The sequence below is a fragment of the Beta vulgaris genome, chromosome 4, assembly GCF_026745355.1.
Source record: "Beta vulgaris subsp. vulgaris cultivar EL10 chromosome 4, EL10.2, whole genome shotgun sequence".
Lineage (NCBI taxonomy): Eukaryota > Viridiplantae > Streptophyta > Magnoliopsida > Caryophyllales > Amaranthaceae > Beta > Beta vulgaris.
The window spans coordinates 21,000,535-21,027,557 of NC_079205.1; the positions used below are offsets into that span (position 1 = coordinate 21,000,535).

Below are 27,023 nucleotides of genomic sequence, written 5' to 3' on the forward strand. Positions count from 1 at the left end.
AAACCTATTCTTATTTTCTGGTGTGGTTTTTCTCAATTATGTGGTTGACCCTTCTATCCTCCTTTAGCCCCAATTTTCATTAACTGCATCACCACCCCTATGCATCTTAAAAACCACACCGAAAATGGAAACATGTTTCATCTCGCAAAAAAAATTTAAGTTTGTGGTTTTTTTCCACAGAATGCTTTAAAAGATTCTTTTCGCGAAATTGAACTTTTTAAAGGTTTTTTTGGCAAAATTTCCTATATATAATTAAGTATATCTTAATTAGTATTAAAGCTTAAACATATTGATAAAACTAAAATTATGTCTAAGTGGCCAGTGGATGGCGAAATATGATGCAGCAGTGGTGCAAGATGGCAAGAGAGAGAGGATGAGCAGGACTGCCAATAGTAGGAGCATAAGCGGGTGTATAGTTGAGTATTAGTAGTGGTACAAATATATTTTGAATTTATCAGAGACTCGAAGTGAAGCAGCAAATAGAGTAAAGACTAATTCAATCAACTTTTTTTCAAAGGGGGTCACATGATTTTGCATGACATTAACTAAATCAGACATTGAATACAAAAGTCATAAGTAATTTCTAAAATAATCTCAATACATAATTATATAATTTAAATCACAAGTTAATATTTACCACCATGATTTTTGGAGAAATTTCTGAAAATATTCAATTTATAAAACAAAAAGCTTCTCGTTCAGTTTGCATGGGTAAAAAAAAAGTTAGTTTTCTTTAATGCTTGTTACAACCTTACAAAATAAGCTAATGTTGGAAATACTTGCCAGACGATGAAATTTTCTTGATACGGTGAATTGTTTTGGAAAATAATGGGTGACCTTTATGAAAGTTGATGCATTATTTTGACGGTTTAGAATATTATTGTATCATCTAGTGAAATTTGACACATGCTGCTTAATTGCCTTTACAAAAATAGTGAATTATGTTAAGCAAATAAAAAAGACGTGGAATTGAGGAGTAGGATTTGTGTAACATGAAAATCACTTGTTTTATTCTAAGGGATTACCTTATAAGAGAAAAGCCCTCTTGATAAATTAAAATTTTTCCATATTGTATACTTGCTCAACCCTTTAACTCTCCACAAGTTCTAATTTAGGTTCATCACATGAACTTCCATGATGACCTAATTTCTCTTCCTTTTCATGTTGCTCCAAAGTTTCAAAAAGGGGAGCATTCTTAGTCTCTGGGAGCCAAAAACTCATCAACCCACTCAGAATAGATGATGTCCCAATCACTAAGAATGAGAATGTTGGGCTTAAACGCCCAGCAGCAACTAACAAAGGTGCCACTGCACCCCCCAAAACCAACGCTTGACGCATTAATGAAACAGCAAAGTTTCTCACATTTGTAGGAAACAACTCAACACAATAGATAAACATAATATCGAAAGCCACTGAAGCAGCCATGAATCCAATTCCTTCAATTCCCAACTGTATCCAATTCCACAATGTTCCACCTTTGCCTGCCAAATTATAAGAACATTTCGTGAATTTGCCAATATATAGGACATGTTGAGCAATCCACGGAAAGGTAATAACTAATTATACTCCCTTAGTTTATAAATAATTGTTACACTTCACTTTCGAATCAAGGCAATTTTGAAAAAAAAAAAAACATGACAGAAGTACAACAAAAGTATATCAATTTTCGACACATGTAGCATTAATTAGGCTTAAACGTTATTTTATGTTTAGTTTTAATACTTATGTTAAGTTATCTCTTAGCTCGAACATGATTTATTTAGGTCAGGACTTTTAACTGACTAACAAAAAAATTTCCCTCCAATTCTAGTTTCACTTTTCCTCCAGCCTAGCTAACCTCCCCGTCCCTATTATGAAATGTGTTGCCTTGTTCACTTTCCTTTTTCTTTATTTCTAAAAGAATTCCATGGCAAAATTCATCTTCTTACTCAATCACTATGTAATTTTTTTTTCCCTTGAGTATTCGTTACATATTTTAGAAATCATAGAATTGTGAACCTTTCACTTTATTAGAAAAGCACATTAATAGTATGTACTACTAACAATACAACATACACGGTTTTTTCACCAGATACCCCATAGTTTTCAGAAAATTCACAAGTTATCCCCCAACTTTTTAAAATACATGAGGTACCTCTAAATTTCATAATAATACACCCAGATACCCTTAATGACTAACGACGGTTGACTCCGTTAATCTTAACCCTAATTAGCTCCTAATCAACCTAACTAAATCTTAAAACCTAACTCTTTGCTAACCGTAACCTATAACTTCTAACCCTAACCCCCTCCCCCACCCTCCCACCACCTTAGTAGCCCCCAGCACCCTCGCAGCCCATAGCACCCCACCACCCCGTTGAATTCCCCCCTCCCCCACCACCCCGTCGAAACCCCCCTTCCACAACCCCGTCGAATTCCGGCACCCTCTCCTAACTCCCGTCAAATTCCCCCAGCCCCGTCGGTTTTTTTAGTGGAAGTGGAACAACCCAGTCGACGGGGGTGGGGGGGGTAATTCGACGGGGGTTAGGGGAGGGGGCAGGAATTCGATGGGGGTTAGTGGAGGGAGGTTTCGACGGGGGTTAAGGGAAGGGGGAATTTGACGGGGTGGTGGGGGAGAGGGGCTGCTAGGGTGTGGGAGGATGGAGGAGGGGGGATTAGAGTTATGTTTATGGTTTAGGGTTAGGGGTAAGGTTTAGGGTTAGGATTAGGGTGAGTTGTTAATTACGATTTAAAAAAGAAAATTAGGGTTAATGACTAATGATGGTCAACGTCGTTGGTCATTAAGGGTATTTGAGTATATTATTATGAAACTTAGAGGTACCCCGTATATTTTGAAAAGTTGGGGGTATCTCGTAAATTTTCTGAATACTTGGGGTTATTTGGTGAAAAAACTGTAATATATACTAAGATATGTCAAGATTCATCATAAAGATTAATATTGACTTATTGTTTGACCTAAATAAATCATGATTAGTAGGAATTAGTTAAAACTTAATATGAGTATGAAAATGAAAAATAAAATTAACATTTAAGCTTCATTAATGCTACATTTGGAACCTATAATGCTAGCTTTTAATAAAGTATACTAGTCTTACATGCACGCAATACGTGCGAACGCGTGATAACAAATAAAGTAGAAAAAATAAAATTAATTGGATAGAAAAACTATCTTTAATTTTATTTTCTCAAAAAAATGATGTTGAGTTTAAATGTCCTACTTTTCCCTCTTTTTTCGTTCAAATGAAACAGTTAGTTATCCTCTTTTTTTTCTTTTTTTCCTTTTTCGATTTTTTGGTGTCCCCCATGTGTTGCCTTATATAATAGTGATATTTTGAGTTTGTCACCGTATTGAATAGAAGATTAGAAAACTTTTAATGTATCTTTAGGATACTTCATTAATATACCTTAGAAAAGAATACGAGAATAGTTCTTCCTGATGAAAAAGAATTATATGTTTTAGAGGACAATAAAAAAGTAAATAGGATAATGAGGGAAAATTTGGAGTTTTATATCATACCTCTAGTGAAGGCGACGCAAAGAAAGCAAGAACTCCCTGCTATAAAGCAAGAAAGTGAAAGCAAGAGCCGACGCTTCATAAATCCAAGAAGATAACCTCCAATAAAGACCGATGGAATTTCCAACAACGCATTGATGACAACACTCAAATACTTGGAAAAGTTCAAATTCTCAACATTTAATTGAACTCCATAATACACAAATCCAACTCCAAAACCACCTATCATTGCTTTCCACATTCTAATCCTTGCCCATTTACACTGCCATAATCTCATTTGTTTGTTTTGCTCATTTGATAAACTCGGGTCCGTCAATTCGACGTGATCCGGGATCTTTTTCCCATTCCGAGTAGCTAATTTCGTTAAAATAGAGTGAGCTTCTGTTTTCCTTCCTTTTATTAAAAGCCATCGAGGTGATTCGACAACAAAAGGTAGTATAATAATGCAATAAAGAAAAACTTGAAGAGATAGGATTCTGTGGAGTGATCTCCAAGAAGATTTGGTGTAGAAAGAAATTAAAGGAAGGGAAAGAAATCCTGAAGAGAAGAAGAAAAAGCCATATTGGCCTACTTGGCCTCGTTTTTCACGACCTACAATTTCGGTTGCAAGGACTAAGCAGCAAATTCCGATTCCTGATCGAGTTAAGCCGTTGAGAAAACGAAAGGTAGCGTAAGCCCAAATATTTGGTGCAATGGAGGTCAGTAAAGCAGTTATGGAGGTTAATATGCATGCTAGAATTAAGGTCTTCTTTCTTCCTAACACTGAATCAGCTAAATGACCATATATTGCTGATCCTGCATCAAAAGTTTAAATTTAAATCATTAGAGTTGTTTAACCAAATCAACATTCACAAGGAATTTTTTAGGTCTTATCATATGTATCTCAATAGTAAATGCAAGTAGCATTGAGAAATGAAATAAGATGCGGTATTCATGCATTCTACACTTTGAGGACTCGTTTGGTTTAAGATAAAGAATAGAACGGTTATGAACACAAATAGAGAAGGATAATATATAGTAAAAAAAATGGTTACTTTTATTATATGTTTGTTTCAAGCCAAATAATGGAAATGAATGTTAATCATTATCACCAATTAGTGGATTTTGTTACTTGAGGGGGGAGGGGGAAGTAACACATTGGGAAAATCTATTACCTTCAAGTAATGGTAATGGATTGATGAGGGGTTGAATCAAGCAAGGAGAATGGAAATCGATTATTGATTTCGTTTCTTATAGCTCCAAAATAACGAACCAAACGCTCCTGAGTGTACTATGCTCATTGCTCGAGATTGAGGAATTAGAAAGGCGGTAAGTCCAGCCATCTTCCACCCACAATTTGTTGGTTAGCTTCTCATTAAGTGGGGTTGGGAGGATTTGGGATAGATTATATTTAGGTACCCTTTGAGCAGGCTCGACCTTAAGGGGTGGTGGAAGGGGCAACTGCCTAGGGCCCAAACCGTAAAAGGACCCAAAATATTAAAAAAACGTTTAAAGAGTAGAAATAATTAAGCATGTCTTAGTAACTGTAAATTGAAGCTTAGTCTTGTGATTAGCCTCCAGTACAGTTATGAACTTGCCATGAGTCACAGGTCACCAGTTCGATTCTCCTTTATCATTGTCATTTTGTTTCTTTTTTGAAAACAAGCGCAACTCTTTTGCTTAGTAGTTTCCACTTGTATTGACATAATGTGGTATGATATACTACTTGCTAGTTGCTATCTTGCAAACTCCTTTTCTTTTAAATATTGGCAATTTCATGAGATTAAATTATATGAATATAATTTTTTTCATAATGTCTATTCTTAATAAATGATAGTAAAGTGTTTGAATGGAAAACATTTAATATGTAGAACTAGTACTTTACTTATAAAAACACTTTGATTTGAACTACTTTTTAATCCTCATAATATAATAATTTTATAATTACAATTAAAAACACTCTAAATTTTATATGGCCAATGAATCTTTACAAGTTATAAAGGACTTATATAAGTTTGATTTCTTTATGACTTACAAGTTACAAATATCTTATTACTTATATATATATATATATATATATATATATATATATAAAAGTCGACCATTGCTTGATTATAACTAGTAAGAGTATATTCTAAAACTTAAAATGAAAAAATGGATATTCGTTCATTTTAAATAGTTTTTTTTTTTTTTTTACTTTTTTATGCCGTTGTTGATTTTTTCTTTAACAACATATAATGAAAATCAGAAACTGGTTGGTCAAGTTATGTTCTTTTTTCTTATAAACGCATGTACTATGTGCTATTCAAAAGTCTGAAACTACAATTATAATATTAATGAAAAAAGGGCACATATACGTTATGCCGCCCTGGACCCACAAAATGTCAGGACCGACCCTGCCTTTGAGAGGGCTTTGATATAATTTTTCTTATCCAATTTATAAAAATCATTCTTCTTAAGGTAGGCCAATTTCCTAATAATTTCTCCAAATGAACAAAATTATACTCATTTTGGTGTACTAGTACTTTAACTATTTTTTTGTGTACTTGTACTTTAACTATTTTTTTTGTCAACTTGTACCTTAAAGGAGATAGTTTTTTTTAGATTTTAGTACCTTGCACATCAAAATCATCAATTACTCAGCATTAACCCTCTATTTTCTCTAAATCTTGTGTTTTTTGTCCTCATGTGGCACGTGCGTTCGCTATCTCTTTAAAACAACTTTTGATTTCCCCTTTTACTTTTTCATCTTCTTACTCCTACCACCAACCACTCTTCATAGCAATAAAATCTCTCAATCCCCCCTCCCTCTCCCTCTTAGCTTGTGCACTGAAGATCTCTGCTGCGCTGAGTCATCATAAAACTTTTGGACCAAAATCCGTGAATGTAACAAGTTGTGAAATGCATAGGAAATCAATTCACCAGATCTGAATTGCCCTTGAGAAGAGAATTTGAAGAATATTTTTAGGTGAATATTGTCTGACGAAAGTTCCATATAAACAACCAGTCATACAACTTTATATATTGAAATGTCTCAATTCAAGTCAATAACAAGTCACGTAATATTGGGTTATAAATCGTCACACGCCGGGTCAATAATAAGTTGTGTAGGATTGTAAGGAGGTTTGGGCTCTTCATCAGTCGATTTTGGTTTATGTTCAACTATCTAGTCATGAGTTCTTCTACCAACTGGGTTAAAGGGTGTTCGAACAATATTCACCTAAAAATTTGAATTTCAAGTTGACTTTAAAAAAAATTGAGACATTAATTTGAATCCTCAAGTTAAGTGAATATTATCTTAAATATTTTTAGGAGATTCAGCTATGGATCTCACCAACTTCTAAACTTTTTTCAAACATATGTTGATTGTGAGTCACAAGGTTTACATGGATGACATAGTTTGACTTGGGTAACAATATATGAGCTATTACCTATTTCCAGGTCTATTGTTTGCTACTTTGTGATTTTTGGGGTCTCAACTTTGAACGTTTTCGTTTATGGGACTTAACTTTTAAAAAGTTTTAATATAGAGGACTCAAAACAAGCGACTGTTTTTACTGTATGTACCTCCAAAATGTTTTTCTTTTTCATTTTGATTATTTTAAAATATTTCATCTAATACAAAAATAATATTGTAAATTACATAACATTTTCAACTACTCAATATTAGCTTTTAAACTAAAGCAATTTTGAGGCCAACATTATGATAACTTTTGAATTAAGCTCATTTGTTACATTTATAGATTTTTGTCTAGAAATTAATTTTAAGATTTGTGGAAATTCAAGATTTTTTTTTTTTTGGCAATTTAAGTTTTTTTTTTTTATGTTATTAAACTTATTGGTTGCTTCTTCTTCATTATTATTTTTTATCTAGTTAGCATACATAAATGAAATTGAGCAAAATGCCTAAAATTGTACATTGCCTAACTTATTTTTTGGATTTGTTATAATTTTGAAATACTTCTAGGTGTACAAAATTCTAAAATGTTGAACAAGGTTAATCACTTATTAAGGATAATTTAAAATTGGTCTCCGATATATATTGGGTGTGGCAAAATATTTTTGAAAATTTCAAACATAGTTTTAGACTTACAAAAATATTCAAATGTAGTTTGTGCCAATAAATATATTTAAAGAAATGACTTAGGTCCACAAACCCAAACTCTCAAAATTCAGTCCCCAAAACGAAAACTGTTAAAAATTAAGTCCCCAAACGCATAATTAAACCCAAATTTTACATTCATGTATAAAAAAACTATCTTAAAATTTACTAATGGTCGTTCTTCATAAGGACATATTATGAATTTTAAAAAAATTAACAGGTACATATATGGCATATTTCGAAAGGTTGGAAGGTATGTGGTGAAAAATATAAAATTATTTATAAGTATTTGGAGAAAAATCCGAAAAATCAAATATTGCAACTAATAAAAAATCGAGTAAAATTATGCTAAAAAAATCAACTTAACTAAATATAGGTACACCTAAACTAGGATGTGTCTGATTAGAAGACTTTCATGGAGCGCTTTTTGGCCAAACAAGGGTGGAGACTACTGCAGAATCCTGATGATTTGCTATTATCTAGAATTATGAAGGGAAGTTATTTCCCCCAACCTCCTTCTGTGGGTCATAGGCCTAACTATGTATGGAGAAGTAAAGTCTAGTTGGGTATTGGAGAAGGGTTGCAAGTAGATTGTGGGGGATGAGAGTTCTATCAATATTTGGAACGATCTGTTGCTTAGTCGCCCTCACTCTTTTTGGGTTATCACTAGGAGTGTGCACCGGTCTAGGTCTGGACCGGAACAAGCGGATCGAAATATGCTTTTTTCATGGACCGGGATCGAAATTTTTCCGGTCCGGTCTTGGACCGGTTAGACCGTAATCTATATTTTGTATTTTGAAAAAAACTTTTTTTATTTTTTTAAAATATATTCATATCTATTAGATATATTAAAAATTAATCTTCTTAATAATAGTAATCCTAAAGTAATAGATAGTAGGTTTTTTAAATTTCTAACTCTCTACCTGTTTTAACTTTTTTAAAATATAATTTTTTTTTACTAAAATAGTAGAAGTTCCGGTCCGGACCGAAATTTTCGGGGATTGGACCGGACCAGACCGAAAACCCAGAATCGAGGAATGTTTGTGCACCGAGGACCGGACCGGAAACGATTCTGGTCCGGTCCAAATTCCGTCCGGTCCGACCGGACCGGTTTGTGGACACCCCTAGTTATCGCTAAGAGTAAGGATGGGTGTTCTCTTAAACAAGTGTCTGACTCACTAGATTTTTGTGATGGTGGTTGGCGAGAAGAAGTTATTAAGGATACTTTTGAAACCAACGAGATTTAAAGCATTCCCAGGGCATCTCTCCCTCTTGATGATTTATTTTTGTGGAGTTATGACAAGTCGGGTTGCTATTCTATTAAATATGACCACTATTTTATTACTCATTACAGGAATAACTCCAAGAATGAAGCATTGTTGTTCCTCCAAAGGCCATGATGTTTATTTGGAGGCTTTGTAGTGCAGCGTTACCCACCTCCTACAATATTCACAAGAGGGTTAACAGTGCCTTTCCTTGTTGGAACCTTTATATGTGTCCGTTGGTGATATGTGATGATACACATTTTGAAGGTGTGGCATTTAATGAAACGTGATGAGAAAGAAGAAAAACAAAAAATAAAAATTCAGTTTCAAGCTTAGGTATGCTCGCAACGAACCTTCTGGAACTTGATTTTTTTTGTAGGATGCCTGGTGCGCCCACACCAGGTTGTATGGTGCACCTGCACCATACTAATCTGACGTGATTCTTCGTAAATCTTTGCGTGGCTCTTCGTGTGAAGAAACACATGCTTTCATTCATTTCTTCTGATCGCTTCCTACGGTGTATGTAGTAAGATGTCACATATGGATTGGGGTTAGGAAAATCATTTCTATATTTCTCTCCTTGTTCTCGTGAAACACATGTTTCAAACATATTGTAGTGTATAGAGTATATCATCAAGCAATCTCTATTGTTTTCTTCTTCGTATCACATGGGTATTTATGGTGAACTCGATCATAGTGGGTTGGTAAAATGCTGATAGGAAGGCGTATTTGCACGTGCTTGGAAGATCCATCCGGTTACCCACTTTCCTATACACATATATAACAATCTATAAGTATTTTAATTACCCTTTTTCGTGATGGTTTCTTCGTTGAAAGAGTTAATTTCTAGAAATTGGATAACTTTGAAGGGGTAGGATGTAGGCGTTGGCAAAAGAAGATGCATTTTCAGTTGCCAACATTAATGTTGTTTATATTCAAAGTACTCCCATGCCACCACTTTTGAAGGACGGGAAACAAGAAACCCTAGAGGAGGCTCGTGGGAGAACAAATTGGTAGAGTGATGACTACATTTGCCGGGACCATATATTAAATGCAATGCTAGATACTCTTTTTGATCTCTATCAAATGTGGAGAGCGTTAGGAACTTGGATGCTCTTGAATCAAAGCACATTGTGGAGGATGCATCAAGTAAGAAATTTTCAGTTAGCAACTTTAGTTCTTACAAGATGATTGATGGTCAATCTGTTATGTAAAAATTTCATGAGGTTCAACATATTTTGGAACAAATTAGAAAATAAGGTGGTTGATGGATTAATTATTTTCAGTTGCATCTATCATTGACAAATTACCCCCATCATAGAAGGACATTAAAATTCTTTGAAACATAAGGAGTCCATGTCCTTGGTAGATTTGAGTACCCATCTCCGCATTGAGGAGGGTATCTGGTATCAAGATGTCTCTAAGGACTTAAAAAGTGGTTTGGGTTCTTCCATCAATATGGTGGAAGAAGGGAAATCAAGTGGGACCAATAATCCAAGAAACGTTTATTGAAGCCCAACAAAAATCACCTCGGGGATGACGAGGAAAAAGACAAGGCCATGTCTTCTTGGTGGTGTGGTGGTTCTCAGTTGAAAAGGAATTGTCCCTCTTTGGCAAAGAAGAAGAACAAAGATAAGGATCAACAAACGGTTGATCCACATCAAGTAAGGTCAGTTTACACATGATGTTTCTTTAAAAGAAGAGATAATTTTTATTGCAATGATTTCTGAAATCAATGTGGTGCAGGATGATGATTTTTGGTGGGTGGACTCCGGGGCATCAAGGCATGTATGCACATTAATAAGATTTGGAGGAGGAACCGATTTTATACACATGAAATGACTCTATGGTGAAAGCAAGAGGAATAAACCAAGTAGAGTTACTCCTCAATTCCAGGAAGACTGACTCTTAGAGAGGTTGTTTATGTTCATCCCGAAATTAGGAAAAATTTGATGTTCGGAGGTTTACCTAATATGTACAGTTTCAAAATGGTATTGGAAGTTGATAGGTTTATTTTAAGTAAAGGGGGTGTATTTGAAGGTCAATGATACTTTTGTAATAATATTGTTTATTCTCTCTATTGATAATATACGTGTGAATTTTATTTACATGGTGGATGTTTCTTCTGTATGGCACAAACGTTTATGTCATGTTAATTATCGTAGAGTATATGAAATGTCTAAAAATAGTTTAATACCTAAAGTTGACATGAATGTATAAAAATGCAAAACATGTATGTTAAATAAAATTACAAGAAATCCTTTTCTTAGTGTTGAAACACAATCAAATAAGCTTGAATTGGTGCAAAGTGATTTGTGTGACTTTCATAGCACACCATCTTTGGAAAATAATAAGTATCTAATAACTTCCATTGATAATTATTCTCGATATTGTTATGTGTACTTGTTGTTTTCTAAATATGAGACACTTGATAAGTTTCAGATTTATAAAACTGAAGTTGAATTACAATCTAATTTGTTGCTTAAGTTATTTCTAACTGATAAGGGCGAAGAATATTATGATCCAAATTCAATTATTTTTCATCAATTAGAGTCATTCATGAAATAATCGCTCCGTATTCACCATAACAAAATGGTAATGCGGAACGAAAAAATAGGACCCTAAATGAAATGGTAATTCATTGTTGTTTAACTTGGGTTTGAGTAATGAGTTTCAGGGTGAAGATCAGTTAACAATTTGTTATATCTTGAATAAAGTTCTCAATAAAAGGAACAAATTCACCCCATTTGAAATTTGGTTTGGTAGGAGGCCCGATATTCGGGGTTGTAGGGCAATTGGTTAGGTTGCAAGGAACCTAAACGAAAGGCCTTGGTGAGAAAGGAATTGATTGCATTTTCATAAGTTATACGGAGCATAATAAATCCTATAAAATTTATGTCCTAGAACATAATGATTTTGTTTCAATTGACACAATGATTGAGTCATGGGATGCAATCCTTGATGAAACTCGGTTTTCATCAATTTCTAGACCAAGGGACCTACCAAGCTCAAGTTTAACCGTTGCATTTGATCCGCCTAGTACTTTAACAACATTGTTAACGCTATAGTGAAGATCATGAAGCTTCTCATATTCTAGAGATTTGGAAAAGTAAGACAGCTAAGAAAGAGAAGGATTTTAGCTCAGATTTTCAACTTTATTTGGTGGAAGGGTCAAGGGATTCTCTTTGTTCTCAAACACTATATTGTTTTAGTGTTGAGGAGGATTCTAAAATATTTGGTGAGGTTATGAAGTCTCATGATTCAACCTTTCGGAAAGAAGCCGTGAAATATGAGATGGATTCTATCATAGGAAATAATACTTGGGTCTTGGCTAATTTGCCGCCTGGTTACACACCACTCGGTTGTAAGTGGATTTTCAAGAGGAAAATAAGAATCAATGGAACCATTGAAAAGTATAATGATAGACTGTTGTCCATTGCTTTAAACAAACTTATGGTGTTGATTACTTTGATAAATAGGCTCCCGATGGCATGACACTAGTAGAATAAATGCTATTTGTTGCGGTGATATTGCTGCGGTTTTACCCATACGCAGCAATATATCACGTAAAAAGAAAAGGTAAAATAGAAAATAAAGATATTGCTGCGGTTTCGACCAAAAACCGCAGCAATATTGTAACAGTAGAAAATTTTTTTAAAAAAGTTGACTTTTTGACCAAAACTATTGGTGCGGTTTTCGTCAAGAACCGCAGCAATATATTAAAATAATATTAAAAAAATAATTTTTTAATATATTGCTGCGGTTCTTGGAAAAACTGCAGCAATATTATTAAAAAATATTAAAAAATTAAAGGTATAAAACACGTTCACCACTCCTCACTTCCTCAGTCCTCACTAAACGCTCCTCACTAATAACTAGGGTTTTGTTATTTCCTCACTAGTAATCTCACACAGCCGACTCCTCTCCTCTCAATTTTCACCCTCGCTCCTCTCCTCTCAATTTTCACCCTCGCTCCTCTCACCATTCACCTTCCACCCTTCACCCTCCCTCCTCACGTCATCGTCATTCACCGTCCCTCCTCTCGTCGTCGTCATTTGAACCTTCACCCTCCCTCCTCTCACACACCGTCGACCATGGCAAAACGAGAAACACCATCTTCGCGTTCCAGATCTGATGGGTTTCGACTGACATGACTCCATCGACCATGGGGAAATGAGAAACGCCATCTTCGCCCGCTATTTTCACTCTCACCGTCGACCATCGCCGAAACGAGAAACGATGAATGACGAACGTGCGATTGGTGTTTCTTCTCCTCACCATGAACGATCGAAGATCTGTCTTCTTTTTTTTTTTTCTTAGTGTAATGTATCTCAAATTTTTTTAAAGGATCGAAGAACTCGCGGCCTTTGTCGAGTGCAACCATCAAACTCGCAAGGATTCTTTTTGTTTTTATTTTTTCAGATTTTTTTTTTTTAGTGTAATGTATCTCAGATTCCATTTTTTTCTTTGTTCATTCGTTCCATTTTTTTCTTTGTTCAATTTTCTTTCTTATTGTTATTTTTTTCTTTGTTAATTTTATTTTATTTTTTTTTTGTATTTTGTTTTTCTCTTTGTTAAGTTGTCTTATTGATTTTTTTTTCATTAGTTTGTTTCATTCTCTGTATCGATTTGTTGTTGGAAGTTTTTGATTTTTTGCTATTTTTTGATTTTTTTTATCTTTCGAATTTAAAGGCAAAATGTTAAAATTTTTTTTGGCTAATATTGCTGCGGTTTTTGGCCCAGAACCGCAGCAATATTACTTTTATTAATTTTAATTAATAATATTGCTGCGGTTTTGCGCGAGAAACCGCGGCAATATTACGTGTTAACCAGATAAAAAATTATAATATTGTTGCGGTTTGGCCTAAAAACCGCAACAATATTTGTAGATATTACTGCGGTTTCAAACCGCAGCAATATAATTAATACCTATTGCTGCCCCCTTAATTGTTGCGCGCCCAAGACCGCAGCAATAAGACACTTTTTAACCGCAGCAAATAGCATTAGGTTATTAATGGCGCTAGCGGCTATTCATAATCTACTAATTTACCAAATGGATGTCAAAACGACATTCCTTAATGGTGAATTAGAGGAGGAGGTATATATGAAACAAGCGGAGGGATTTGTTATCCAAAGACAAGAAAAGAAGTTGTGTAAGCTTATTAAATCTTTGTATGGACTTAAACAAGCACCAAAATTGCGGCATCTAAAGTTTGATGATTTGTTTTGGCTAATGATTATAAAATAAATCAATTCGCTAAGTGTGTATATTGAAAATTTGAAATAATGGTAAAAGAGTTATGATTGGTCTATATGTGGATGACATGCTTATCTTTGGGACTGATTTGGAGTAAGTTATTAAGTCTTGGGAACTTCTCTCAAGTAGTTTCTCCATGAAAGATACATGAGAAGCAAATGTTATTCTTGGTATTAGGATAAGGAGAGAGAATGGCTCACTTTCTTTAACACAATCTCATCACCTTGAGAAGGTGATAAAAGAAGTTCACTGAAGTAAATAGCTAGTGCTCCATGTGCTACTCCATGGAACCAAACATCAAGTTGGTTCGGAATTGTGGTAGTTTAGTTTCTCAATTGGATCATGCTAGTTTAGTTGAATACTTGATATATGCTATGACTAGTACTCGGTCGGATACAACATTCACGGTTGGCAAGCTAAGTAGGTAACTAGTAACCAAGGTTATCAGAATCTAGAATTAAATCGTAAAATCGCACGATTCTACAATCTAACTTCGGCTAAATGATTTGAATCTTTCATAAAATCGCAATTGAAGAAAATCAGACATAGAAAATCGGTTCAATCGGTTCAATCGCGACTAATTACCAATTTTAATGATTATGCATTTACCCATTCTATTGAAGTCTATTGCCGGATTTTAAAATAAATGGACCAGCCCCATAAGATCTCATTTGTTTCGAGCCTTAGTTGCCACATTTTCACCCTCACATCTTGCATGGATGCACATATTTCTCGATCTTTTTCAGTTCTCTTGGTGTATTATGTTTATTGAATCATTTCATTTGCTTTGGCTTCATAGAAACCTGTATTTTTTGTACCTCTTTTATTCCCTTGATGGCATCATTTCCCATCTCATATGATTATTATTATGGCTAAAATTACATTTTTAGTGTAATCCATTCGAAAAAAAGGTAAGTAGTTCACATATTTTATTATAGAATCTTATTTTCGCAAAACACGTAGAATTTACAATTTTACGAATTAATTTTACGATTCGATTTAAAGAAGAATCGCGATGTTGACAGACCTTACTAGTAACCCTGGTGTGGAACATTGAAAAGCCTTAAAGTGAGTATTGAGATAATTGAATAAAAGTATTCATTTTAGTTTGACATTCAAAGGAGATCCTTCGGTTTTCGAATGTTGTTCGGATACTAGTTAATCACCAACAATGAAGACTACTCGTCAAGTAGTGGTTGAGTGTTTCTCGTTGGAGGAGGAGCCATATCATGGGCATCTAAGAAGAAAACATGTATTACCGATTCACTATGGCATCATAATTCATAGCATTAGCCTCGGCTTGTAAGGAGGCAGAGTGGCTACAAAATTCGATGAGTGAAGTATGTATGTCCTAAACCCATGTCTCCTATTGCATTTCATTGTACTAGTGCTTCAACTATTTTTAAAATCTTATAGCCAAGTATATAACGACAAATCTCGACAGATTTGTGTGAGGCATAGTTATATGCGTGAGATGATTCATGATGGAGTCCTTATCATTGATTTTGTAGGGTCTAATGTAAACTTAGCGAATTCATTCACGAAACCATTACCAAGGGAAATGGTGTAAAACGGATGGGGACAGAGCGCATGTTTATGTCACAAGTGGAGAAAACTTAATTCACCCCTTGTACAAGGCAAGCTCTTGAATTCAATGAGGACCAAACTTGGTTTGTGGCATTTAGCACTCAAAGAGTTACATACCAATGTGAGTGCTTGATTCTACAATGTTGGAGCTAGGATTATTATATATCTTAATAAAACTTTGATAAGTTGCTGATATGGTAGGAGCATATTGACTAAGGTTTACCTATGTGAGTAAGAAGTTTGGTCGATTCACCAAGTTCGGGGCTTGGCTTGGAACACTCATGAAGCGGATATGGACTCAAGGCCTTTAACGAAGTTGTTTTTACATGTGTAATCTTGTGTGCATATCATCTTCGTTTTTTCGTATGATTGAGTAATTCAATGCTTAGTCAATCACTTCAACTGATAGCTTGTAAAGAATTTTATACTAAGTGGAAATTCAATCTTAAAGACATTTTTATTTATGTACAAGTTTAGTTGTTTTATCTTGATTGCAAGTGAACGAACTTCAAAGCATTTATACTATAAATGGAGGAGGATTTTTGGAAAATTTATAACTAAATGTGTCCATTGGGGATATGCGATGATATTGCGTTTTAATGTTGTGACATTTGATAAAATATGATGAGAAAGAAGAAAAACTTAAAGTTTAGTTTCAGGCTTAGGTGCATCCGCACCTTGGTATATGGTGCGCCAGCCCGTAACAATGCGCTCGCACCAAATCTTTTGGAACTCGATTTTTGTTGTTGGATGCTTGGTGCGCCCATTCCAGGTTATATGATGCACTTGCAACATACTAATTTAACGTGATGCTTCGCGAATCCTTGTGTGCCTCTTCGTGTGAAGAAACACATGCTTTCATTCATTTACTCCGATCTTTTCCTATGGTATATATAGTAGGATGTCACATATGGAATGGGGTTAGATTGATTCACATACTTGCTTAGGAGAATCATTTATAGATTTCTCTCCTTGTTATTGTGAAACACATGCTTCGAACACATTGTAGTGTATATAATTTGTCATAAATCAATCTCTATTTTTAAATTTTTCGTATCTCCTAGGTATTTACAGTGAGTTCATTAAACATAATGGGTCAGTAAAATTCTTGGAAAGCGTATAAGTAAGTGCTTGAAAGATCCATCCGGTTAGCCACTTTCCTATAGATATATATAACACTCCTTTGCGTCAAAGATGTTCGAGGGATAATGAAATTACAATTCATGCACTGTGGAGTGCTGGCAATGTTTGGGAATAATCTTATCTAAATGTAATGCTTGACTGTCTAGATTTGGGGAATGCGAATGGTTGGGTAGATTGGTGGCTGAAAAATCTAGAGGAAAAAGATAGATAAAAATTTGATATTATTGCGTGGAATGTGTGGAACGAGAGAAATAATGCTATTATAGATGGTAGTGGATTAGTTCGAGATCCTTGGGGTGGTTACATCAGCGCTCTCACTGCTGGAACGTGTGGAACGAGAGAAATAATGCTATTATACATGGTAGCTCTCACGATGGGTGGGGGAGGTGGTAGTAACGAGGAGGGATGATAATGGATCTTGGACCCGTCCTAGATACGGTTTTAAGGATCTGGATCCGTTTTTTAGGATATGGATCCCGGGAACTCTGACCCAATGGATCCGGGTTCGATTTGGATCCTGGGTTTAGAATATGGATCCGGGTCCGAATAAGATTTCAGACTTGGATATGTGTATCCTTTCTTAAAAAAATAATATTTTAAAAATTAAATATTTATTTATATTTATTTATAACTCTGTTCCAGTCAACAACCCCCCACACATTAAGGAAACCCTAACCTACATCACTTTCAATCCCCTTTCTCTCCATCTATCCTCCATCAGCCAACCGCACGAACTCCGGCCGCCACCGCACGAACTCCAACCACCACTACACGAACTCCGGCCACCACCGCGAACCACTCGCCACCGCACGCCAACCTCCCTCGCACCAGCCCCAGTCGCACGACCACCAGTATGTTCTCGATCTATCCTTTCTTACTATTCATCCCGACAAGGCTCGGGCGTGGCTTTTCTCTCGTCAGCCACCGGACAACCATAAGTCGTCGTGGCTTATCTCGTCGCTTTTCTCCCTTCTCCCTGGCCCGACGACCTCTGTCTCTCTCTCTCTCTCTCTCTCTCTCATTCTCTCATCATTCTCACTCCTCTTCTCTCTCTGTCTCTTGACATCTCCCCTTTCACTCCGCTTCTCTCTCGACGATAATCCACCTGCCACGTCGGCTTGTCTCCCGCCAAGACAACCAACTACAGTACCGCAAATTTCTTGTTAGTTTATAGGTGGGAGTGAGATTTTTCATATGCTTTTTAGACCCGTTTTCGGACCCAGTTCTGTAGGATCCGCAGTTTCCAGATATGGGTCATAACTTTTCAAACTCGTTGGATCCGGGGCGATTCTTGATCCTTAAAGATCTGGTCTAGATCCAATCCATTGTCATCCCTAGTAAGGAGCGAGCAACAACACAAGGGTACAAGTTTCTTGAAAGTAAGTGTGGAAGGAGAAATTTATAAGGATGTTGGGTTTTAGGGATAGGCGTGGTCATTCGTGATGACATGGGCCATTTGGTTCAAAGCTCAAACATGTAGTCAATTAAGCTCAAAGTGGGAGGTGAATGTCACAGAGGCAAAGTCAATAGTACTTGTGTTAATAATGACGAGTCAATGGCTCAATGCAACGCAAGAATGATTGTGGTAGAATGTTATATTCTCTAAGTTGTGAACCTGATCAACCGGAAGCAGTTCGAAGGCTCTCTTGTTGGAGTTGTTATTAGAGAAGTTTCGGCCCTTGTTAGTTTGTTTGATGTTGTTTTATTTTCCATGTGTTCAAGAAAGCAAAATTAGTTGCTCATACTATAGCACACATATCCCCAATTAACTTCTCTAATCGAGTGTGGGTTGCTTCCGACTTTTGCTTACTTAATAATAATCCCGTCTCAAAATATAACTCCCATTTTCATTTTGGGTGTCCCAAAATATACTTTTCATTTTCATATTTAGTTCCACATTTTTCCGTAATTTGTCTAGAAAAATCGTGTCTCATCATTTATTTACTTCTTGAATTTTATTTTTTTCCATTGTTTATTCAACCAAAATGTTACAATTAATGCTCTTTCACCAATTATTCTTCACTCTCTTCTAAAATCATTTTTTTCCCATACAACATCTATTTAAATAAACAATTTTTTTTACTATCCCTCTTAGATTCTACTTGTATAAATTACCGTGAAAAAAGGAAAATGAAAATTATATTTTAGGACGGAGAAAGTAATAGCTAACAACGCTCCCAAAAAAATTAAACTTAATACATTCAACTTTATCCAAGTAATACAAAACGGGAGCTTGATTTGTGAATATTTGGCATCTTTTGCAATCGTGATTTGTGACATTAATAAAAAGCTCCTTGTTCTAGGAATTTGGTTTAATTTCATGCTTTAATCTCATCATAATTCCCATATATGCCATATAAGATGGTAAAGTTGTTGCTGCCAAAAATATAGTTCCACGTTCAATTCTACATCACATATTGATTTAAAGGGGATTGTCCACCAAAAATCCGTCAGAATTCAACTAAAAGACGACAGCCCACGAACCTGGATTTTAAAGTCAACAAGCTATGTAGGTGGATGTTTATCTACTCGTCAAATTACAACTACACTCCCGAGTCCCGACTGACAATAAGAGGTGTAAACTCCACAATTTTATAGTGGTGTTCTAATTGATTTAGGAAAATTTGTTTCAAACAATTTTTTAAATATAAGTTTTTGCAAGAAAAAATTTGGTAAAATAAAATATAATCTTATTATTTTTTTTGTGAGGAACAACTCTAACCCATTTTTAGGACATTGATCATATTGCGGCTTCGACTCACTGAAACCAAACATGGCAAGGCACGTAACCAATATTTCTTATGTTTCAACTCGATTGTCTTTCATATACTAATCAAACCAACGTCGGAAAATACTTGATCGATGTCGAAAAATGGAGAAAACAAGGTTGAAATATATTAGATGTAGTTCACGTGCACTCTACATGTTTGGTTTTAACGCGTTAATGCTAAAAAATGTTTGGTCAATGCCGGAAAATGGGTCGAGGTTATTAATTGCAAAATATTTTCTTTTAAGGTCTTCTTTTGCAAGATTTTTTAGAAAAAGTTGTTTCTCGTAAAAAATAGTATTTAAAAGCTTGTTTCTGAAAAATTTATACCAAACAACCACTTGTTAGAGCAATGATTTCACGATGGAGTTCAAGTTAAAATTTACTCCCACTTTTCTATAATATAATGCTCACTTTTGATTTTTTATGGAAATCAAGGAAAATATAAGTAGTAGGATTTCCCAAACAAATATATTTAAGCAAGTGTTTTTTTTGGTGCTCGTCTTTTTTTTAGGTTTTTTTTAATTCGATAATTAGCTTGCCCAAGCAGGATCAACCCTCATGAGTTGGAGGTAAGAAGGGAGATCCCGACCCATAAGAAAACTTTCAAAGACTGGAAATTAAAGTAGGGATTTATTCCAAAAATAAAGCAAATACTTACACAAGCTCCCCGAATTGGGATTAATGAGAGTCAAACACCCGACCAAGATGGCGGAAGCTTCAACCATTGGGCTCCCACATGATTCTCTTTGGTACTCTTGTCTTAGAACTAGTTCTTTATTTTTTTCCTTTAAAATAAAATCAAAAAGCAATAAATGCTATTTGGAATAATGTAAAATAATAAATAGGGGTATATATTTTGAAAGAAAGGTGGGTGTAATTTGGAAAGTTTATGTAGAAGTAAAGGATAATTTAGTCCAAAGAAATTGATAAAAAAGAAAAGAGGCACAACATTTTGGAAAACTCAAAACATAATGCGAGCACTATATTATAGGACAGGGGGAGTATTAGATAAACTGATATTCGATCTCTTCCAATAGTTATCATAAAAGCTCCAAAATATTACTTACCATTTGAATAGTTTAGGAGTACTAATTGAAACTTTTTTATTGATTACTTATGAGCACGGTTATAAATAATACAACACAAATTCTTTTGGGTGTAACTGTTATATTATAATTTTTTAAAAGGAACTCAGATGACATGAGATCATACATGACATAATGATATGAGATTCATATGTATTATTGTGTATCTTGATCCTGTTGGAGTTTATGTCATTTTTTATGCTATAGAATAAGCTATGGTGTAACATGTTATCTAAGGCACGACGCACTCGTGATCTAAAGACTACTAGAGAGATAGACACAAAGTACTAGTGTTTCTCATAACCTATATATACAAGCAATGTGTTGTGTCAATTTCTGATAAATTTTGGAAATAATTCATTGAAAAGAATAATCAATAGGTTTCAAATGCACAATTATCTGAATGCTAGGTTAAAATATCCAGAATACTTCATATAAAAGCTCTTGCCAATCCTTTATTCACCATCAGAGCAATGCCAATGGTGACACAATTGTTCATGAAATTGTAATTTTTTTGAGTGAACAAAAAAACACCTCCCCCATTGGTGATAATAATTTGTTCATGACATGAACAAATTGTTCTTTGTTCACCATGTGAACAAACTGTTCATTCTAAACTACACAAAACAAGTTAATGACAAGTTGTCACATGTCCAGGGTAACTTTGGGTGTGAAAATTTCCATGAAATTTACTGGAAAATTCCTTTATCAAAAGAAAAATATATAACAAAATTGATAATTTATTTCCCTCCATAAAATGATACCCATATTAACATATTTAGGAATTTTTTTAAAAATAAAATGAAATGAGGTATAGTGATGATTTATTTGTTCATGAGTAGAATAGAGGTGATATTTATTCATGAAATGAATAAAGCATGAGTAAGGAGGGAGATTTGGTGAACTTTTTGACAATGCTTTGTATACGGATTCAAGCCTCTCATCATATTTGAACATTAAGTTTAAGATAATATTATGTAGACCTCATAAGATTATGGTAATTATTAGTTTTTCCTTCAAAATAATGTGCTTTTTGTTTTTTTGTTATCAACCAAAGACCTATCAACTTAATTATATAGTTTTAATTTCATTCGTTAGGCTCATCATCTAGATTGATTTATATTAAAATTCATTGAGACTTACTAATTATATCATTATCTAACAAATAACTCCGTCAGACTTGGAAGCAAAAAGTCCCTCACTTATAATTAAACATAAACCAAAAATTGACACATGTCTTTTCTAATTATATGTTTTCCCACCTAAATTATCTTTGAGATATTCTAGGAAGTTTAATATTCTATTATAAAAATTATATTCTTTTGACATAACATCTTAAGAGGTCTTCTCAGATATATTTTTTAAACCAATTTTGTTAAGATTTTGAATTGATTATGGCTATATCAAGTTAAAACCTTCAAATCTAATTGTTAAAAAAAATAATTCTATTGATCTCTCTTATATATGACAAGCTAACGTCGACCTGATAACTACTGATGTACCATTGTCGTTCTTGTCAAGTTAATGTAAGAAATAAGATGTGATTGATTACAAATTTACAAGTATCTCTATTGCATAATGACCAGAAATACCAACTCATACAAGGCCGCATAGAATTTTGTAATTTTCTAAGAAATATTCTATGTGAAATCTTTAACCTTTAATATTTTCAATTATGTATTAAAACCCTTAATATGGAAATACCTATTAAAACAAATCAAACAAGATGCTAAATAATTATATAATTTTTTGCATATATCAATTAGAATATTTGGTTAAGGATTTTAAAATTTGACTTCAAGAAATAGAAACAAAGAGAAATATTTTTTTTTTTTTGTATATTTCATGGAAAAAAAATAAAAGGATTAAAAAAATAATTCATGCAACACTTGTACAAGCAGGAAGATCATATTAGTATGACAAAATAACAAGTTAAAGAGTACCCAATACCTATAAGAGAGCCAAGGAAGAAGCAAGAAGCAGGGAGCGCAGCAAGAAACTTATGGTGGCAAATAAGTCCCCATTCTGACAATATTGTGCTTTTCTGCCCATCCTCCCACACCCAACTCCCAGGTTGAAGCCCACAAACTAAACTTCCCTTACCACTTTGCTGTCCTCCGCACATATAATTTGGTTTGCATCTCCATTTTTCGGGCTCGGCGTCGCTGAAAATGGTGACCAAAGTACTCTGGGCATCAAATATCCAAGCTAATGATACCAGAAATGTTTGTATCATCTGAGAGAATCCAAATGAACCCACATAGTTTTCAATCACTTCATCTACTGTCAACTCTCTTGCAGAGTTGGGTTGTTCAGTATTTTGGGGGATTGCTAACTGATCAGTATTCTGTTCTTCCATTGTTTACTTTGGTGTGATAATTTGTATCATTAATTGGTTGGATGCTTTTTTCTTACTTGTAGTGGCTCAGTGGTGGCAACTTTTTCTTATTTAAACACGACAATTGATTCGCATGACCATTTTTTTTTTTAGGTTCGTATTGTCATACTTCAGTAAAGCATATACACAGTCCTTATATAAGCTATTATTGATTCTGCTCCCTCCTAAAATTTGTAAGGTAATTATTCTCACCCTTTTTTATATATATAAATTGATAGAGGCGTTAATGAGTCGAATCGAAACTATTCCTTTGGAGGATTCTCAATAACCCCCTTCCTACCTCAAAAGAATTGGCAAAAAGGAATATACAAGTGGATACAAGTTGTAAATTTTGCAACAATCATCTCGAGTCGTTGGAGCATCTCTTAAGAGATTGTCAATTCTCCAGCAGAATTTGGATGGTTACTATGGGTATCAGAACATCATCCTCTAATTCCATAACATTAAAGATTGGTTGGAAAATTCATGAACTGTCATAATCTGAAATCTACTGTATGAACTCAGAGAAAATAGAAGAAGAATAAGGAGTTGAACTGATGAGTAGGCAAGACTTTGGTGAAAACATCTGCCAATTTTTGCTGGGTAGGGAGGTATGTCAACTGAATGAGACCTTCAAGGACCTTCTCCCTTGTAAAATGGCAGTCAATCTCGGTATGTTTGGTCCTCTCATGAAAGACCGGATTTTTTGCAATGTATAAGGCTGATTGGTTATCACAATGTAGAACAACTGGTTTTAACTTTGTGATACCCAAATCTTCAAGAAGCCTAATGGTCCAAGTCACCTCTGATGCTGCAGCTGTCATTGCCCTATATTCTGCTTCAGAGGATGACTTATAGACTGTGCTTTGTTTCTTGGATTTCCAAGCAATAGGAGAACCTCCAAGCAAGAGCACATAGCCAGTAATAGATTTTCTAGAATCAGGGCAAGATGCCCAGTCTGAATCAGAGAAGGCTTGGAGACATAATTCATCTGAAGCTTTCAATAAAATCCCTTGGCCTGCATGCATGAGACATACCTTAAGGTATGAACCAAGGCTGCAAAATGAGAAGTTCTGGGAGCATGGATGAACCGAGAGAGGGATTGTACTGCATAGGCTAGGTCAGGTCTGGTAGTGGTCAAAAAATTCAATTTTCCCACAAGTGATCTATATGTGTCTGCTGCTGGTAACAAGTCCCCAAGATCAGCCTGTAGTTTAAGATTCAGAGATAATGGAGTAGAAGCTTTCCTAGACAAATCAACATCACAACCTGAAAGAAGCTCCTTAGTAAATTTATTCTGACTAAGAAGAACCCCTTTTGAGGTATAACCAACTTCAATACCAAGGAAGTAATTCAACCTTCCAAGGTCTTTGATGCTAAATTGATGGTGAAGATGAGATTTCAAATGCTCTATGTCATCCATTAGTGCCAATGACAATAATGTCATCCACATACACAGCTGCAATGCAAATATCTTCACTTGATTTTTTGATAAAAAGACTATGATAATAATGAGACTTAGAAAAGCCTATATCATGCAAGGATTGAGCAAGCTTCTCATGCCACTGTCTGGAGGCCTGTTTAAGGCCATAAAAGGATTTCTAGAGCTTGCATACTTGCTGAGTAGGATTAGGCATGCCTTCTAGAACTTTCATGTAAACTTCCTCCTTCAAATCACCATGAAGGAAGGCATTGTTTACATCTAATTGAAACAATGGCCAATGTTTGCTGGCAGTAATTGCAATGAGACTTCTAACAATATTCATCTTCACTACAGGACTAAAAGTCTCTTCATAATCAATGTCATATTTCTGATTAAACCCCTTTGCTACCAACCTAGCTTTACATCGTTCAAGTTCACCATTTGCCTTCAGTTTCACCTTAAACACCCATTTAGAACCAATTGGTTTCTTACCAGGAGGAAGACTGATCAGTTCCCAGGTATTGTTAACTTTCAAGGCTTGCAATTCCAGATTCATAGCATCAACCCACATTGGTTGTGATGCTGCCTCAACATAGGTGTAAGGTTCTTTAATGTCACAGGATTGAGAAAGAAAAGCTTGATGAGAAACATGATAAGTTTGAAAAGAAACTAAGTTACACCAATGTTGTGAAGGGGAAAAAGAAACAGTATTACATTTGTAATCAGCAAGGTGAGAAGGAGGATGAGTAGTTTTGGAAGATGTTCTAAGAACTGGTGGAGAAGGAGAAATGATTTCGGTAATGTCACCGAAGGTTTCAGGAGACAGAGATGAAGGTGGATAAAAGGAAGAAGTGGATGATGAGGAAGGGGAATGTGAATTAGGTAGGATGTGAGCAGTAGGGATGTTAGAAGAAGGTGAAATAGAATCAGAGGAATCATAGAAAAAATTTGAATAATTAGTAGGGAGATAAATGGAAGTACTGTAAGAAGAACTGGACTGAGTAAGAAAATGATATGGAAAATGAGTTTCATGAAATTTAACATTCCTAGATGTGATGAATTGGCTGGTTGTGAGATTAAAAAGCTTATAGCCTTTTTGACTATTAGATTAACCAAGAAACACAGAAGGGTAAGTTCTTGCTGCTAGTTTGGATCTTTTAACCTTAGAAGTATAAACATAGCATAGACAACCAAAAGCCCTGAGATGGTCCAAGGAAGGTGTGTGACCAAACATTTTGAAATAAGGGGTATCACTGTGGATGGGTTTAAGTGGCATTCTATTGATCAGATACACAACACATAATACACAATAACCCAAAATTTATCAGGAACTTGAGACTGGATATAAAGAGATCTGGCAGTTTCTAAAAGGTGCTTGTGTTTCCTCTCAACCATACCATTTTGTTGAGGGGTATCACTGCAACTAGTTTGACTCAAAATTCCCAATTTGTTGTACAAGAGTTTCATTTCACCTTCACACAATTCACCAGCATTATCAGACCTTACACACTTGACAACAGTATTAAACTAAGTTTGAACCATTTGAAAGAAATCCTTCATGACAGAAACAAAATCATTTTTTTCTTCAAAAAATGAATCCATGTAAAACGACTAAAATCATCAACAATAGTTAGAAATTGAGTACATCCTGATGTGGTTTTTACAGAATGAGGTCCCCAAACATCAATATGAAAGAGTTCAAAAGGCCTAATTGTTTTTATTGAACTAATAGGGAAAGGAAGCCTAGTTTGTTTGGCTCTAGGACAAACTTGACAAAAAAACTCTTTTGAACATGACTTGATGTTACAAGATGGGTGTAATAGTTTTAGCTGAATAAAAGGTAGATGACCTAGTCTAAGGTGCCAAAGCTTGGCATCCTCAACAGCAGCAAGACAGATTTGACTGCAATCATGGGAAGAAGTAGAAATGTGACCAACCTCCTGATCTTTCACAGTGTTCAACCCAACCTTGACATTACCAAGTGGAATCTGCTTCCCTTTTCGAGAGTAGAGAAAACACTTGTCATGAGAAAAATGTACTTCACAATGTAAATCAGCACACAACTTATGTACTGAAATAAGATTAAACTTGAATTGAGGGACATGAAGAACGTTGTGAAGTATGATATCATCAGTGATTCTGACTGTGCCAACATGTTGAACCCAGAGAAACATGATAAGTCAAAGCAAATGTGGTCAGTAGCACCACTATCAATAAGCCATGTAGATTCAGAGCAAGAGAGTAAAAAATAATTACCTGCCATCATAGCATGACCAATATGTGTGTCACCTTGAGCAACAATATTCTTTTGAGAATGAAGTAAGTGCAGAAGCTGATTGTATTGCTCCAAAGAGAGAGCAGGTCTAGGCACTTCATTAGTTTTCATATCAACACTCTCAGAAGCAGCTAAGGCAACCACCTTCTTATCTTTGAATCCTTTGAAGTTGGCTGGATAGCCATATATTTTAAAGCATCTGTCAATGCTATGACCAGGGGTCTCACAATGAGTACAATAGTACTT

The 27,023-nt window shown here is 35.0% G+C and overlaps 1 protein-coding gene across 1 annotated transcript; it reads right to left on the minus strand.

Moving 5' to 3' along the window:
• Positions 1–305: 305 nt before the first annotated feature.
• On the minus strand, positions 306–23,488 carry LOC104907340 (organic cation/carnitine transporter 1). The gene is made up of 3 exons (XM_010696254.4): positions 22,653–23,488; positions 3,518–4,309; positions 306–1,481 (listed from the first exon to the last, which is right to left on the minus strand). Exons 1-3 carry the CDS (start codon positions 23,059–23,061, stop codon positions 1,090–1,092), a joined length of 1,593 nt encoding a protein of 530 aa, XP_010694556.2. The 5' UTR covers positions 23,062–23,488; the 3' UTR covers positions 306–1,089.
• Positions 23,489–27,023: the final 3,535 nt, after the last annotated feature.